Source organism: Aulostomus chinensis, chromosome 18 (genome assembly GCF_037954235.1).
Source record: "Aulostomus chinensis isolate RoL2024-O1b breed Wild chromosome 18, RoL_Achi_v1.0, whole genome shotgun sequence".
Taxonomy (NCBI): Eukaryota; Metazoa; Chordata; class Actinopteri; order Syngnathiformes; family Aulostomidae; genus Aulostomus; species Aulostomus chinensis.
In genome coordinates this window covers 14,551,059-14,566,400 of record NC_141337.1, presented here as the reverse complement: position 1 = coordinate 14,566,400, position 15,342 = coordinate 14,551,059, and the positions used below count along the sequence as shown (strand labels likewise).

The window sequence follows — 15,342 nt, the reverse complement described above, 5'->3', positions numbered from 1 at the left end:
AAGGAACCAGCAACCCTTTGGTTGCTAGACGGCCGCTCTACCTCTAAGTGATGCCGCCCCCATAATGGATATTAATTTAACATTATATAATATTGATATCCATGTTCTAATGAAAGCGACACAGTGGTGCAGTGGTTAGCACTGTTGCCTCACACCAGCCCCCCATGACCCTTAACAGGATAAGCAGAAGAAAATGGATGGATGGATGTTCAAGTAAAGATTTTAATGATGTGAAACAAGAGTGACTTAAGGTGCTGGAGCGACTGGTCATGGAGAGACGGGGGAGTGGAGTTCAGAGCAGCATTCTACTTCCTGCTGATGTATCACATACATACATAGAGAGAAAGAAGAAAGAAAGCTGCTCTCAGCAGCTCTCTTCAATAACAGATAGATGAGCCACCTCTGCAGCTCTCCCACTCTTTCTATTTTTCATAATATCAACTTTTGAATTTAGTCTGGCAGTATTTGTTCACGGCAGCACGGTGGTGCAGTGGTTTTCAAGAAGGTTCCTGATTCAAGTTCTGGGTTCAAGTCCCTGCTCCAGCACAGGATCTTTCTGTGTGGAGTCTCCATGTTCTCCCTGTTCCTGTGTGGGTTCTCTCTGGTACTCCAGCTTCCTCCCACAGTCCAAAGACATCAAGAGGGGACGAGGCTGATTGACACTCTAAATTGACCGTAGGTGTGACTGTGAGTGTGAATGGTTGTTTGTCTCTATGTGTTGGTCCTGTGATGGACTGGTGACCTGTCCAGGGTGAACCCAAAGGCTGCTGGGAGAGGCTCCAACCCCCCGCGACCCTTAACAGGATAACTGGTGTAAATTTTTCCTTTCATTAGCCATCAGATGTAAAAGACAGTGCTAATGGTACTCCTGGTTTATGGGATTCGATTCCCTGCAGAGTCTTCCTGATTGACTTGGCTAAACATCAGTGGTCATTGGGGAATGGGGGAGAGAGTTATGATGATGGGGGAGAGAGTTATGATGGTGGGGAGGACAGTAAGGAGGGCCAGACACTGGGGGCTGCTGGTCAGCTCTGAGAAAGGAACTTTTTTTTTTTTTTTAAAGAAATCACGTGATCAGCAACGGCATTTTTTTTTTCCATTCTGTTTCACAAAACTCTATTTACACTACATCCTGAGCAGCACAGCTTTAATCAAGCTCCTCCTGTCCTTGGACTGTCTGACAGGCCTGTACTTTATTTCTTTTTGTGCAGTCGTACATCAAAATAAGACCTGAGCAGAAATTAAAAAAGGTGAAATAACAGAGAGAAAATAAAGTTTCAGTTCATAGCTTAGAGGAAATGCTTGACAGAAAGTGTAAAATACTTACACAGTGTGTATAAGGGGACTTAAACTGTCAAATATATGCACTTATACATACATGATATTAACATTTGGGTAAACATAAGATGATTATCTTAAAATACATCCTGAAAATATATCAAATGCATAAATGAGTTTAGAAATATGTCTCTCTCATTAACAACAATGTTTAGTCAAACCAATTGCCTTTAAGAACATTCGTATCATGTTTGTTTGAACACCAAACCAGACAGTGTTCTTCACCACACCACAGCAGCATCATATGGAAGGTGAGTATTTTACCAGCTGATGATGATCAATGTGAGTCATGTAACTACTTGTTAGCAAAAGCATGTGTGACTCCTCCAGTCTTCCCGTCTTCCATCAGCTCACCTGCTGCTCACAGGGAGCGCTCCAGATGGGGAGAGGCTCTCTCATCTCAACCGTGTGCTAACCACAGGCAGCAGAGCGGTTGGTCCATGGACACCCACAGGGAGCAGGTGAATTGTTTTTTCGGGTAATTATGTGGCAGTTTAATTGCTTCTGTTGCTTTATGTATAAAATACTTAGGGCACGACAGGGCGGGCTAGCAGAGATACACGTGCGCGCACACACACACACACACACACACACATACATGCACACGCACTATGACACATGCACGCAAGCACACACACAGAGGTCGATGAAACAACCCTCCTTTTGCGTCCATTCAAAGAACTACAGGAGAAATATGGGAGGAAGCACAAAAAAGTAAAAAAGTACTATCAGCCAACAGGTCTGACAACAACAGGTGAGACAAGAACACAAACCAATCACTGCAAATCCCTAATCAAGGCCAGCTGGGCCCACATTGCAGTTATACAGTTAAAAAATAATAATAAAAGTGCTTACCTTAGGTAGTTGGTAGAAGTCCAAAGGTGGTCTTTTGTTCTGGGGTGATGCACTTCCAGTGCCCATGCCTGGGAAGACAGCAAATTTTATAAAATGAAATAAAAACACCAACAGTTCAATTAAAGTAATAACAATAAAGTTCTTCCAAGTACCTTGATGTGGAACCATTCATGCTATTTTTATGGAAATGGGATATAAAGAATTTGTAGTCTGCAGTTTCTTGGACACATCATCAGTTCTAGTACCTGGGGTCGCAGGGGTTTCAGGTCTTTCAACTTCAGACCTCCCCCCTAGACGACCCGACCATGAGTGATCAGTACCCGGCCTGTGTCCAAGAAGGGTTTGCCCACTGTCCTTCTGGATCCACAGCCATCGTGAGGCTCTCTCTGCAGCTTCGGCAGATTTACTGATGGCTCTCCTCATGCGTGCCCCTGTGATGCCCAGGAGGTTGTAGGCCTTGCAGAGTGACTAACAAAGCCCCTTCCCCCGACCTCAATGGGCAAGCATCGCGCACGCCACCCCTTGTATTTCTCTTTCCTCCTCTCTCTGGCTTCCTCCATGCTTCTCCCAGGGTACTGTTAGCTCCAACAAGACCTCTCCAAGCCCTGGAGGATCCATCTTCATCCTGGGTCTGACACTGGTGTTACTGTCAGATCATCCGTAAACACTCTGACGGGGGCTAACAGATTCCTGACTTGGTTTTGGGGCCTCTGCACTCTGGCTCAGTAGACTTGACCAGGATGTTCACGGCCAGGGGAAAGAGTATCACTGAAATGGTACATCCAGTGATGATCCCTTTCTCTCGCTGGTGCTGCTCAGCTGTAACTGTGCCAGAGGTGAACCTCAGATTAACGCTGTAAAACCTTAGAAAATGGGTCAAAATTCATGCAAGGACAACAGGAAGCTGAACAAATTTCATTTTAGGCTACAGAATTTTTTTTTTGAGATTGATAGATACTGATATATTTGCACTATTTGAGACTTACCCTGAATAACTGGACTGAAAAGCTGTGTTGTACCATGTGGGGACACAGCTTTTGTCTGATAAGTGACATGGTTTATTGCACACTCACAGACACACACACACACAGACACACACACACGCGCGCGCACGCACTTCCCCTTAAAGAGGCGGCGATCAGAGTCAGAGTGCAACAGATCGGTGGACGTCACAGCTGTTTTTCCACTTTACAGTTCAGAATGAGGGAATCTATCTGGATCTGTTAATTCATCATCGATCTCCAGGACGTGTTCAAAGACACGTAAGTCAAGTTACTGATTCAATTTCACTGTCAAGGCCCTGACAGAATATTTTACATAGTGTGGGGTTTTGACCAATTCTTATTAGGACTACAATGAACATTTTACTCACTGTAATCCAACATAGGACAGTATGAGTAGCTTGTTCTGCCTCTGACTCTTTGCTCAGCTGAAACAACAGCCTTTGTCCTCCAGCTCATGTTTTCTGTGCTTGTTTAACAGTGACTGAGCTTCAGCCATGGTGCAGGAATACCAGTCTCCTGTTCGAGTCTACAAGCATCCCTTTGAGCTGATAATGGCTGTGAGTAGGACAGTGTTGTGTGGCTGAAAATACTTTGCTGAGTCACACTTATTAAACGGGGGGTTCAAAGGCTTTCAATGAGTTCAGGGTTTCTAAGTTTTGACATTATAGAGGGTCACCGGTTGACAACGGTAACATGGGATGGACTGTACTTTAAGCTACGGTGGTAAATCTACAACTGTATATAGTATATTTGATAAGAAATCTGCTTATCAAGCTTTTCAGTTCATGCACCGAGCATGTGATTCAAAGGTAGGAGGACCAATTTACATGTTTTGCCTCCTGAACTGTTGAAGGTGATACAACAAAATTATTTGTAGCTCCACATTTCTATTGGGTGTTATTTCATTTCTTTCCTTGCCACATGATGTTTAAGAGTTTGGGAAGTTGTGGGGTTTTTATTGCTGCTGCTGTTGGTGGTGATGGTGTTATAAATCTGCAGTTTCAGGGCAGAAAGTTATTGCTGTGAACAGCTGACGCCATGCAGGTGACGTGACTCCGAGATAAGAAGCAAAAAAAAAATGTTTCCATCTCATTGAAGTTCATAGAGTTTGATGTTGGTTGTACCGCTTCTGATGCTGCGTTTATTCCAGACAAAGTCGGTTAAAACTAGAGAAATAAATCTGCTTTGCATGGGAGGTTTAAATATTTCTGTCTTTCTTTCTTTTTGTTAGTCTGTTTTCACAGTCTGCTGCCACTTGTTCTTTGCGTTACATATTAAACCGAGAGCTTATGTAATGTCCTGGGTAAAGACTGCCATGCTCCAGTGACACTTTGGTCTGCAGGCTCCTTCAAGATAGTTCAATTTAACACCCACACTCTTGATTCTTTTCCATTAAACTCCTCTTACAGTGAAAGCTCAGCTTTACAATCCCTTATGTGTCATTGCAGGTAATTGAAAAGGCTCTGAAAATAATCCTTTTAGAAGAAATAAAAGCTCTGACAACAGAGTAAATAGACTAAAACCTGTGGGCCACTGAGTTCTCACTATGGCTCGCAGTCCTGTTAGCGTGCTCTGTATATTTGACGTGTTTCGACAGCAAAAACACTGTTGTTCCTTTTATGATACATCATGACTCAACGGGTCATGTGACAGAAATGCACTAGGGGTCATTAGGTTGGAATAAAAAAGGCCCATTAGCAATCAGCATGTTATTTAATTTGCTTAAATATGGTTAAACATTTGAGAGGATCTTGCCCCTCCTTCACTCCTGGGAGCAGCAGAGGACGTGCAGACTGTTGAACCAATCTGCTCCAGGGCTTCCAGTGCCATGTCTGACAGCTAGCATTAACGTTAGAGGTGCTAGCCTAGCCACCGGTGCAGTGCAGATGAATACACATTGGTGAGAAGTCCCTCTGTCTTCATGTTGTACTTCCTGTAATGTTTGTTATTGTTCCTCTGTGTAACGTCCCGTCAGAGCTGGGGTATAAAGCAGAAGGGTGAATGTTTCAGGGAGCACAATGATTTACAAAACACTGCTCAGAAAAAGCTCCACACAGATTTACTGTAAGTCTGCCTGTAATTAGAGTTTTTGTTGCAACTGCTGCGGATTTACCACGGAAACCTCCAAACCAAACAGAATTGATGTTGGACTTTATGCATGTAGAATATTTATAGTTTGCATGTCCCTGCTACGTTTTTAGCACCAATCTCAGCTGCAAATGTTGAAATTCTGAGTCTTGTAGCTGAGGGACTGCATACTTCTACTACTTCAGGGGATTTGAGGCTCAGAGCATCTCAGAATGTAATTTCTGCTATATGATCAACTGATCTGACGTTAGCCCACGTCATTAAACAGGCATCTGCTCGTAGCGTGATGGTCTCAGGCAAATGACTTCTTCTGCCTTCTGTTGCTTGTCAATAAAATGCCACAAAAACTGCTCTCCTACAAGATTGGAGACTTATAAACCAGTGCTGTGACACACACACACACACACACACACACACACACACACACACACAGACACACACACACACACACACACACACACTTGATCTCACAAGAACCTGTCCTTTATTGGCCTTTATTTATTGGCAGGTGAGGCTTGATTATTTGAACCTGAGCAGATGGTCATGAGGTATACTGCATGCTGTAAAACACACAGCAATCACCGCTTGCATAAAAGCTGTTGTACCGTCCTCATGAACAGGATCACATGTCAAGTCAGGCATTTTTACCTTGTGCTACACAAATAAGTGATCAGAAGAACACAATATTTCATATTTTAAAATGTGTTTCATGTCTCCTGGTCAGGCGTATATGAGGAGGTTCCCAAAGTGCCCCCTCATCCCAGTGTTTGTAGACAGTGAGGTCATCAGTGAGAGCCAAAGCCAGGATGGCTCTACGCTGGTAACCGAGAGGCGCTGTGTGATTGACATCGATGCTCCGCGGCTTCTCAAACGGGTACATCCACTCCGACCTTTTACCCACATACGGCCATGAAAGAACCCTTAATAAGTTACAAACCAGAACTGTAAATGTTTCCAAGCTGAACTCTTGTTGTATTTGTGTGTGTTTCTGCATGTTAGATTGCGGGTGTAGAATACCTGTACTTCATCCAAAAGAACACTCTGAACCGCAGAGAAAGGACGCTCCACATTGAGGTCCGCAACGAGACCTTCTCCAACAGAGTCATTGTCCTGGAGTGCTGCAACTACACGGTGAGAGAAGCAGGTGCCCCGGAGGAGCCTGTCAGCGCTTCTTCGATGTTAGAATTGTTTTATTGATTCAGTACATCAGCAGTTTAGATGACATTCAGGTTCGTCCTGACACGGAAAAGCAACACAGAAGTCTTGGAAATGATCCCTCACTGTAAATGTATTCCAACTCTTGCTTATCCTTTCTATTGATTTGAAGCGGTTCAATCGTGTCAACAGGTGGCTTTTTGATGACATCATAGACCTTTTTGAATTCTTCCTGCTCAGACACCTCCCTTCCATTGTACGTTTTGTTTCCTGTCTGTCTGTCTGTCCATCCATGACCAGGATTAGGGCCAAACGACTGTTGAGTTTTCACAAAAAGAAACTGCATTACATAAGTAGGATTTGACTGTCAAACCAATTATGAAATCCGGAACTGACAAATAAGTAACATTAAAGATGGCAGTTTTCAGATTCACATCCTGCCTCTTACCACAAACAGTCAATTATCTAGTGAACCGGAATTGAGGCAATTATGTCCCAGAGATTCATGTCAGTTTTGTGGCAGCAGTGAGGGAGAACTTGAGATCCACTGAATAAAATAAAAATGATTACCACAAAAAAAAATAGTAATTAGAAGCTGTAATTGCTTTCAAATTGATTAACATAAACAAACCTGAACAGCTTTGGACTGCAGACGTATATTAACTGAGGTAACCTGGGACGAAGGACGCTTTCTCCGCTAGATCAGTGTTTTATTTTGTACATGACAACTGAACTAAACTGAGTCCAACTAAAGTCAAAACTAAATAAATCAAAACAAAACTATACGAAAGAAAACTCAACTGAACTCAACTAAAAAACAAACCAAATTCAGCTGAACTCAACTAAACTTAACACAACCCAACCCAAAACTAAATTTCACAAAACTCAATGAAATTAAACGAAACTAAAGGAAAAACCAAACTAAACTGCATTGATGAGCTGAGAGTGTCAAGACACGGTGAACCTTGGACGTGTCTAGTTAAAGAAAAATTGTTATTTTTGGTCTCAAGCCCTACACTTTTATTGAAATTATGAATGCTTTGCTATGCTAATGTTTCTGGAGGAAAGATTCATGATCAATGACCAACTAGTTCCTCTTCCCTCCTTCGTTACCAAGAGCTCATTGCCCCCTCATGTTTACCTCATCGTGGCCTATTTTTCTTACACAGGCTCATTACCTCTGATAACCTTCAGCTTTTGACTGCAGTCGCCCTCTTCACCCTCGACTGTTCCCCACCACCAAACCAACAATCAAACCACCCGCAGCATTTATGCTACTCTGCCCTCCCCAGGCCCTTACCGCTCTCTCCCTTCACACCATAGGGACCTTGACCTGGGTGTCTGTGCCCACCAGGGCTCCTCTGCTTCTACCGTGCAGGCCTGGGACAAGGGGCCTGATCGTTACCACCTTCAGCACTGATCATTTCCTCGAGGTGGGAAGAGCGGCTGTTCGGCTGACCCCATTGTGGAGGAGGATGCAGGTGTTCATTCAGAGCATCCTCATCCTCATCCACGCCAAAGTTGCCCTCAAACACACCAAGCATTCCCTCAAACCAGCGAGACACAGAGACCACATAGCATACTAAACTCGTAAGAGTGTTTTTTCAATGGATTTAACTAATGATTCAATACATGGCACGGTGGTGCAGTGGTCAGCACTGTCCCCTCACAGCAAGAAGGTTCCAGGTTCAAGCCCCGGCTCCAGCACAGGATCTTTCTGTGTGGAGTCTCCATGTTCTCCCTGTTCCTGTGTGGGTTCTCTCTGGTACTCCAGCTTCCTCCACAGTCCAAAGACATCAAGAGGGGACGAGGCTGATTGATACTCTAAATTGACTGTAGGTGTGACTGTGAGTGTGAATGGTTGTCTGTCTCTATGTGTTGGACTGTGATGGACTGGTGACCTGTCCAGGGTGAACCCCACCTCTCCCCCGTAGCTGCTGGGACAGGCTCCAGCCCCCCCCCCCCCCCCCGCGACCCTTAACAGGAATAAGCGGAAGACAATGGATGGATGGATGGACTGATGGATGGATGGATTCGATACCTGCAGTTTAGAGAAGGTTAATGATGCTGTTCTGTTTGTGATAGGTGCCTGGTTTTCTTGACAAGACTTGCCCCGAAGGACTTTGTCTGCCATTCTAGCACGGGAGCACTGCAAAAACACAACTTGGCCAAATAAAATAAATAGTAAAAAAACAAACAAACAAACAAAAAACCTGACAAAATAAACATTCAGCTTCCAACACGCATTTGGTCTTCTTCCAGGTTCATCCAGAGAATGAAGACTGGACGTGCTTCGAACAGACAGCCAGTCTGGATATCAAGTCCTTTTTTGGCTTCGAGAACACAGCAGAGAAGATAGCAATGAAACAGTATGGAAGTAGCATTAAGAAGGTCTGCATCTCTGACTCTGATTTATCCTTGCGCATCTTCTCATCTGCAGGCGGTCACATTAACACTCAGTCCCCGCTCTTCTTTTGTGGTAGGGTAAAGAAATAATTGAGTACTACATCAGAGAACTGGAGAAGGAGGGAATTACATTTGTACCCCGTTGGACACCACCCTCTAGTGCCAGAATCACCCCGGTTAACTGTGTCAGAGATGGGTTGCACAGGAAGGATGCAGAGCTGGTGATGAGCTCCCCTGATGGTCAGAACAACACACACACACACACACACTCACAAAACTGTCACATTGATGAATATTTATTAGGTGTAGAGATGTCAGTTTGACTGAAATGAGTTAATTTCATCAGCTACTCCAATGAATGTGCAGTGAAAATAACGATAAAATGATCAACTTGTAGTAGTAGTAGTAGTACTAGTAGTAGTAGTAGTAGTAGTAGTACTAGTAGTAGTAGTAGTAGAAGTAGCAAGTTAGAGTGTTAAATAGTGTTAATAACATTTAAAAGCTACTCTAAGTACATATGTTCAGGATAAAAAAGTATCATTACATAATGTAAGAGAGTCGCTTACCGAGTTGCATCTCAGACAAAAAAAAATCAGCGGTTGCCTTTCATATGTAAAACAAGTTAGTCACGCCACTAGAAATGACTTTCTAGCTGGCAAACCTTTGAGTTTTCTGTTTCAAACAGTGTTCAGTTCCTGATGTCTTCAATATGTACCAACTTCCCACCGTGTGTGTGTTTTTGGCCTGTAGACAAGTTGGATGCTGATTACATCAGACGTTACCTAGGTGATCTAACGCCTCTGCAGGAGAGCTGTCTTATTCGACTGCGGCAGTGGCTTCAGGAAACCCACAAGGGCAAGGTCACATATCCATTTTCTATACATTGTTTATTTCTTGCTTCTTATAAAATGTTGTGCCGCCCACATTTATACATAAACGGTAAATAAGAAAGACAAAAATCACAAGAATCTACTGGCAATTTGTTTGCCTGCTATATTGAGAAAAGTCACATTGTCCTGTTTTTTGCAGCACAGATTCCAAAGGACCAGCACGTGCTGCGATTTCTGAGTGCCAGAGATTTCAACTTTGACAAGGCAAAGGAACTTCTGTGTCAGTCGCTCACTTGGAGGAAGCAGCATCAAGTGGATTTCCTGTTGGACTCATGGGAGCGTCCTCACCTGCTTCAGGAGTATTACACCGGAGGCTGGCACCACCATGACAGGGGTACACAGGCTTATATCCTCACCTCACCCCATTTATGTCAGAGGCTGAGGTGTGTGTTTAGAGAGTGAGCCCATCTGTGAGTAGATAAGCAGAAGGATCTACTCTTCTGTACGAAGCTGAAATGACGGGTTAATTATTAACGGTAAAGTCGGAGCACCAGCTGTTGTAGCTCCCGTGTTTGATCCAGCGCGCAGGAAGTTGCTTGTAAATGTTGACCTGCTAAATCAATACCTGCTAATTAGAACAGTAAATATCAGTTTTAATTGACAGGTGAGAGTTCTTCTCACAGTACAAGTCGGTATTATAGATGCCATGTTGGTCTAACCTGTGAATTTCTGCATGTGTGTGTGTGTGTTTTTGGTCCACGTCTGTGTGTTTAGATGGTCGTCCTCTGTATATCTTGCGTCTAGGTCAAATGGACACTAAGGGTTTGTTACGAGCTTTGACGGAGGAAGTGCTGCTAAGACAGGTGACATGAACGCTGATGGAAGTTTGAAATCCTACGCATCAAAAACTTCATGAAGCTGCATTTGCGGTCCAGGTTCTGTCCATCAACGAGGAGGGACTGAGGCGCTGCGAGGAAAACACCAGAGTCTTCGGTCGACCCATCAGGTGCTTATGTCTTCCATCGGCACCTATAAACGTGTTTACATACGTGTAACATCCGTGTTACGTTCCAGCCGCTGGACTTGCCTGGTGGATCTGGAGGGTCTTAACATGCGTCACCTGTGGAGACCAGGTGTAAAAGCTCTGCTGAGAATCATCGAGGTGGTCGAGGCCAACTACCCGGAGACTCTGGGTCGCCTGCTCATACTGAGGGCGCCGCGCGTCTTTCCTGTGCTCTGGACCCTGGTGGGAATAAATGTTGTTTACATCGCAGTTGTAGAATTACATAAAATCTATTAGGAATGCAAAAAAAGGAAGAAAAGGAGAGGCAGGGGAAAATAAATATGATTCTAGACGATTTCCCAAGGTTAATGTTTGATTATTACGACAGCAATATCCAGTATAGTGCAGTTAATAGGTTACATCATTCAGCATAATAAAGATAAGCCAATCATTCAAATACATCACACCGAAGCAATAGACCTAATGAACCGTTAAAGTATTACATAATTTATCTGGAGCTGCTATTGGTTGAGATTATAAAGTGAGAAATGTGTGTTTATGATGTTTGTATGAATTAAAAACGAAACCGGAGGGAATTCAGAGAGCGCGCATAACTCTGCCAAGGCAAACTCAGCCAAACGCAATGGAAAAGTTTTCATTAAAATTGAATAGATTCCGTGTTGGCTCACGCTCCCCCCTCCAACCATTTTGGCAAAATTCAGCTCCATCGTTTTTCGGGGGGGGGGGTGATATTACCTTTCTTTCATATCATTTTTATTATTAAATAGGTTTTATAGTACAGCCTGTATTCTTGTTCACCTTCGTCCCATTTCCAGGTCAGCCCCCTGATCCACGAAAACACACGTAAGAAGTTCCTTGTTTACGCTGGAAACGACTACCAGGGTCCAGGAGGCTTGGTGGACTACATCGACAGAGCGGTCATCCCTGACTTCCTGGGAGGGGACGGCATGGTGAGCTTTAGATAGCAGACGACACCGCGAGATCACGTGTTGTCTACGGTACCTTTGACTCCTGAGGTTCTACTTCCTGTTCTTCAGTGTGCGACACGACAAAATCAGTCCTGCTGGTATATTTTGTCTCAATTTTGACAATAAATGAGACCAAAATCTATCTGTTAAGGTTTAGATTTTTGCAGCATGACGGAATCCTTTTGAACTGATCACCCATGATTCATTCCCACCTCGGAGACTGAAATGAACAAATTCCTTTTATTAAATCTGATTATCTAACATTGCTGTTCTTACGAGATGAAAGCGCCACAGGCGGACACATTTATGTTTACAGTTTGTTTTTGTCATTGATGTGTTGGGACTCTCCAGTGTGAAATCCCCGAGGGAGGTTTGGTCCCCAAGTCTCTGTACAGGACAGCAGAGGAGCTGGAGAGTGACGAGAACTGCCTGTTGACTGACTCCATTTATAAGAGCGCCGGTATCTTCAAGGGATCTCCATATGAGGTAGAATCAGGATACCCACAGACACACGCACAGCACGGGCACAGTTTGAGAGCTCCAATTTCTGTGTTCTATTTTTTGGATTATGGTGCCACCAGCTGGAAGAGTTCCAGACTGCATGCTTGTGAGACTGTTCTCGTGTTCTAATCCGCCCACATCCCTCTGCAGATGCTGATTGAGATCACCGAGGCCTCCTCAGTCATCACCTGGGACTTTGATGTGGCTAAAGGGGACGTGGTCTTCAACATCTACCATTCCAAGCGGACCCCTCAACCTAAGAAAGACACTCTTTCCGCTCATGGCATCACATCCCTAGGGGCTGTCACCTCCCCGGTGATAGAGAGGAGCTGGGTCCTGGGTCACGACTACAGCATGGTGGAGAAAGCCCTCACCTGCAGGGAAGGGGAGAGTGTGCAGGTGAGAGTCTGGGCAAGAGACGCCTCTATATTCCACAGCTGTCTCGACTCTATTTTCAGTCAACCTCAGTTTGTCCTTGTGTGCTGTTTGTTCGGCGAATCCAGTTGCTCCCTCTATCATGCTGCACTCCGTATTGATCCTCTTTTCAAACAGGGTTCTCATATAACACGCTGGCCTGGCTTCTACATCCTCCAGTGGCGCTTTCACAGCTCCCCGGCCTGCTCAGCCTCCAGCCTGCCTCGTGTGGATGATGTGCTGGCCTCTCTGCAGGTCTCCTCCCACAAGTGTAAAATCATGTACTACACCGAGGTGCTCGCCTCCCGTGACTTCAGGTCAGTTTAGTCCACTGAGCATTTCTTCAGATTATGAAACACTCCTTCTTAACAGCTGCACTCCTCCATGTGCGGATTTATAGAAAAACGAGGAACCGCTGCAAGGTCGTGTTATAAAAATTCACTTCAAATTCTAAATGAAACTAAGGAGAAAAGCATATATGCTAAATAAGGGATGGCTAGATGTGGTGTCCTGTGTGACAAAACGGCTGATAGCACCAAAAGATACGACAATAAACAGTCTACAGATCGGCTTGTGTGCACCGATACTAAACTCATATCATTTTAGAGCTCAGTGGTGTATTATTATTTTATTAATAAGCAAATCAAATACCCAAAACAACCCCGTGGCCTATAATTCCCTCATGAAAAGTCCCGATCAGGAAAAAAAAAAAAGGAATTTTTTTCAGGAAATCATGGCGAGAAGCGGTAGTTCATGCATGATGTGGAAACCACGCTATTCTCACCCATTCCACACGTGTCTGTTTCTTCAGTGTAATCCAACAGTTTAATAATCCACAAGGCATAGTCCAGTAATCCTTTAGTAAAAATCTGTCAGGAAAACTCTGACGCCCAGCCGTCCACCGGTGTCCTGTGATGTCCCGCCACACGTGTGTCCCCCATAAATCAAATAATTATACAACAACCGTACTGACACAATATGTGAGCTGTAACATTTCCTATAGAAACCCTTATAATCTATGAATCCACCTTTTAACGAAGTGAAATGTTTGTTGTTGTTTTTTTATCCTGACATATCCAGTCATAATATCTAATAAAACGGTCTGCGCTTGACATCAAATCATCTTTTCTAGTGGATGTTTGTGTCAAATTTAATGAAACTCCCTCAAGACGAGATGGGACATGAGGTCACATGTTTACCTTTGACCACCAAAAAATCTTTTCAGTTCATCTTTGAGTTCATTTGAAATTTTACCCCAAATTCCCTCGATCTAGAATCCTGACAAACCAAAAAGTGACAGCAGTCTGCTACACATGGAAGATTTAAAATTGGTGTTGTGATATTTAAGCATATCTGGAAACCTTTTTTTTTTTTTTAACAGATATTAAACATTCCTTATTATTTTTCTAGGGGATCTGTGACCAGTCTGGAGTCCGGTCACAGTGGTTTCTCCCAGCTTAGTGCTACCACTTCTTCTTCTACTACTTCTTCACACGCCAGCTCCACCATCTCAAGGTAGCGTCGACTCAGCGGGCGTCCAAAGACAACAATGACCTTTAAACCCATTGGCTGTGCCTCGCACGCTCAAAGAGAGGCTTTTTATACCCTACAGGTGATGGTGGGCCTTCCTTTTCTTGTGCCTCTGATGAGTGTTTTTATGTTTGTTTGTATTTTGTTGTTTCGATTTGAAGTTAGATTACATTCTAAATCTCATTAAACCCTTCACACACCACGTTTGGGTGAGACAAATGTCTTCACAGGTCATGTAGTTTCTTCTATTATCCACAAGATGTCAGTGTAATCTGAGACAGGAAATGCTGGCAGATCATCTGCAATACAAATGGCAGAAACTGCTTTATAACTCTTAGAAGTAAAAGAGGGAATTGCTCCAATAAAGAATTCATCACAAGAATGATGTAACCTCCAGAGTGTCTTTTTTTTTTTCCCGAATTTTAGGACTGGCTGCTTTAACTGTGCTGCAGTGGAGATTTATGATCATGAATGATTGTGGATTGTTTTTATAGCGATAGGCGAGATGTTAATATAAAATCTCTTTCGGAATATGCTGTACCCTCTCTAGATTTCATGCAATGTTGTTTTTGGGCTTGTTAGGCATAGCTGCTGAGCTTTCTGAGGCAGCTAATTTGAATGCAATAAAGTAGAGCCCCTTGTGATCTGGAGCAGGGCCAGAACGACAACTGATTTACATAGAACTTTCATTTCCATAAACTTATCAGATGCTTCCAGCTAAACCTTAATTGAATTTTCCTCAGTTGTTCTTGCTTTGCCAACATGTAATATTGCTGCGCATCCCAACACAATTCCGAGTCAGGTGAGTTTCACGAGGGGCTGATCGAACCGGAGCCAGAGTTCCATCTGGCGAATCAGGCTTTTTATAAATAGGAAGTGTGCTGACTTCTCAAGGAGGTTATTAACTGAAATGCTTGTTCTAATGACCTCCCAAGACACACATTGTCTACATAACTAGCTGCACCGTTCTCTTTCCATCAAAAGTCCTTCTTCAGCAGTTATGTGATTCAAGGTTGAATTATTTTTACTGGCCTTCATTGGCTTTAAAAAAAAAGAAGAAGAAACAGGTAACAATAAACTGAAGATTCCTCATGATTATGCAAGAAAGGTTGCGTCAAGGTTGTAGATTCATAAAGATGCTTCGCCTCTCATCCAAGAGGAGGCCCCTCACATAAATGATCCATGATTACATCAGAGCTGCATGAATGAGCATAGACGCCAAAGTCGTC

The 15,342-nt window shown here is 43.6% G+C and overlaps 1 protein-coding gene across 1 annotated transcript; it reads left to right on the top strand.

Annotated features, from left to right (window-relative positions):
* The first annotated feature begins 3,328 nt into the window (after positions 1-3,328).
* sec14l1 (SEC14-like lipid binding 1) lies at positions 3,329-14,465 on the top strand. Its single transcript, XM_086184154.1, has 16 exons — positions 3,329-3,455; positions 3,676-3,754; positions 6,010-6,159; positions 6,285-6,416; positions 8,703-8,831; positions 8,924-9,086; positions 9,597-9,706; positions 9,881-10,070; positions 10,451-10,539; positions 10,612-10,682; positions 10,751-10,922; positions 11,516-11,650; positions 12,020-12,154; positions 12,320-12,568; positions 12,722-12,900; positions 13,994-14,465. The coding sequence occupies exons 2-16, from the start codon at positions 3,692-3,694 to the stop codon at positions 14,100-14,102; spliced, it is 2,076 nt and encodes a 691-aa protein (XP_086040280.1). The 5' UTR covers positions 3,329-3,455; positions 3,676-3,691; the 3' UTR covers positions 14,103-14,465.
* The last annotated feature ends 877 nt before the right edge of the window (positions 14,466-15,342 follow it).

Excerpts from the sequence above, each read along its gene's own strand:
- sec14l1 (XM_086184154.1), top strand. The coding sequence starts at position 3,692 with ATGGTGCAGGAATACCAGTCTCCTGTTCGAGTCTACAAGCATCCCTTT. Across the intron at positions 9,707-9,880 it reads AGGAAACCCACAAGGGCAAG|ATTCCAAAGGACCAGCACGT; the intron begins GTCACATATCCA and ends TTTGCAGCACAG. Across the intron at positions 10,683-10,750 it reads GTCTTCGGTCGACCCATCAG|CCGCTGGACTTGCCTGGTGG; the intron begins GTGCTTATGTCT and ends GTTACGTTCCAG.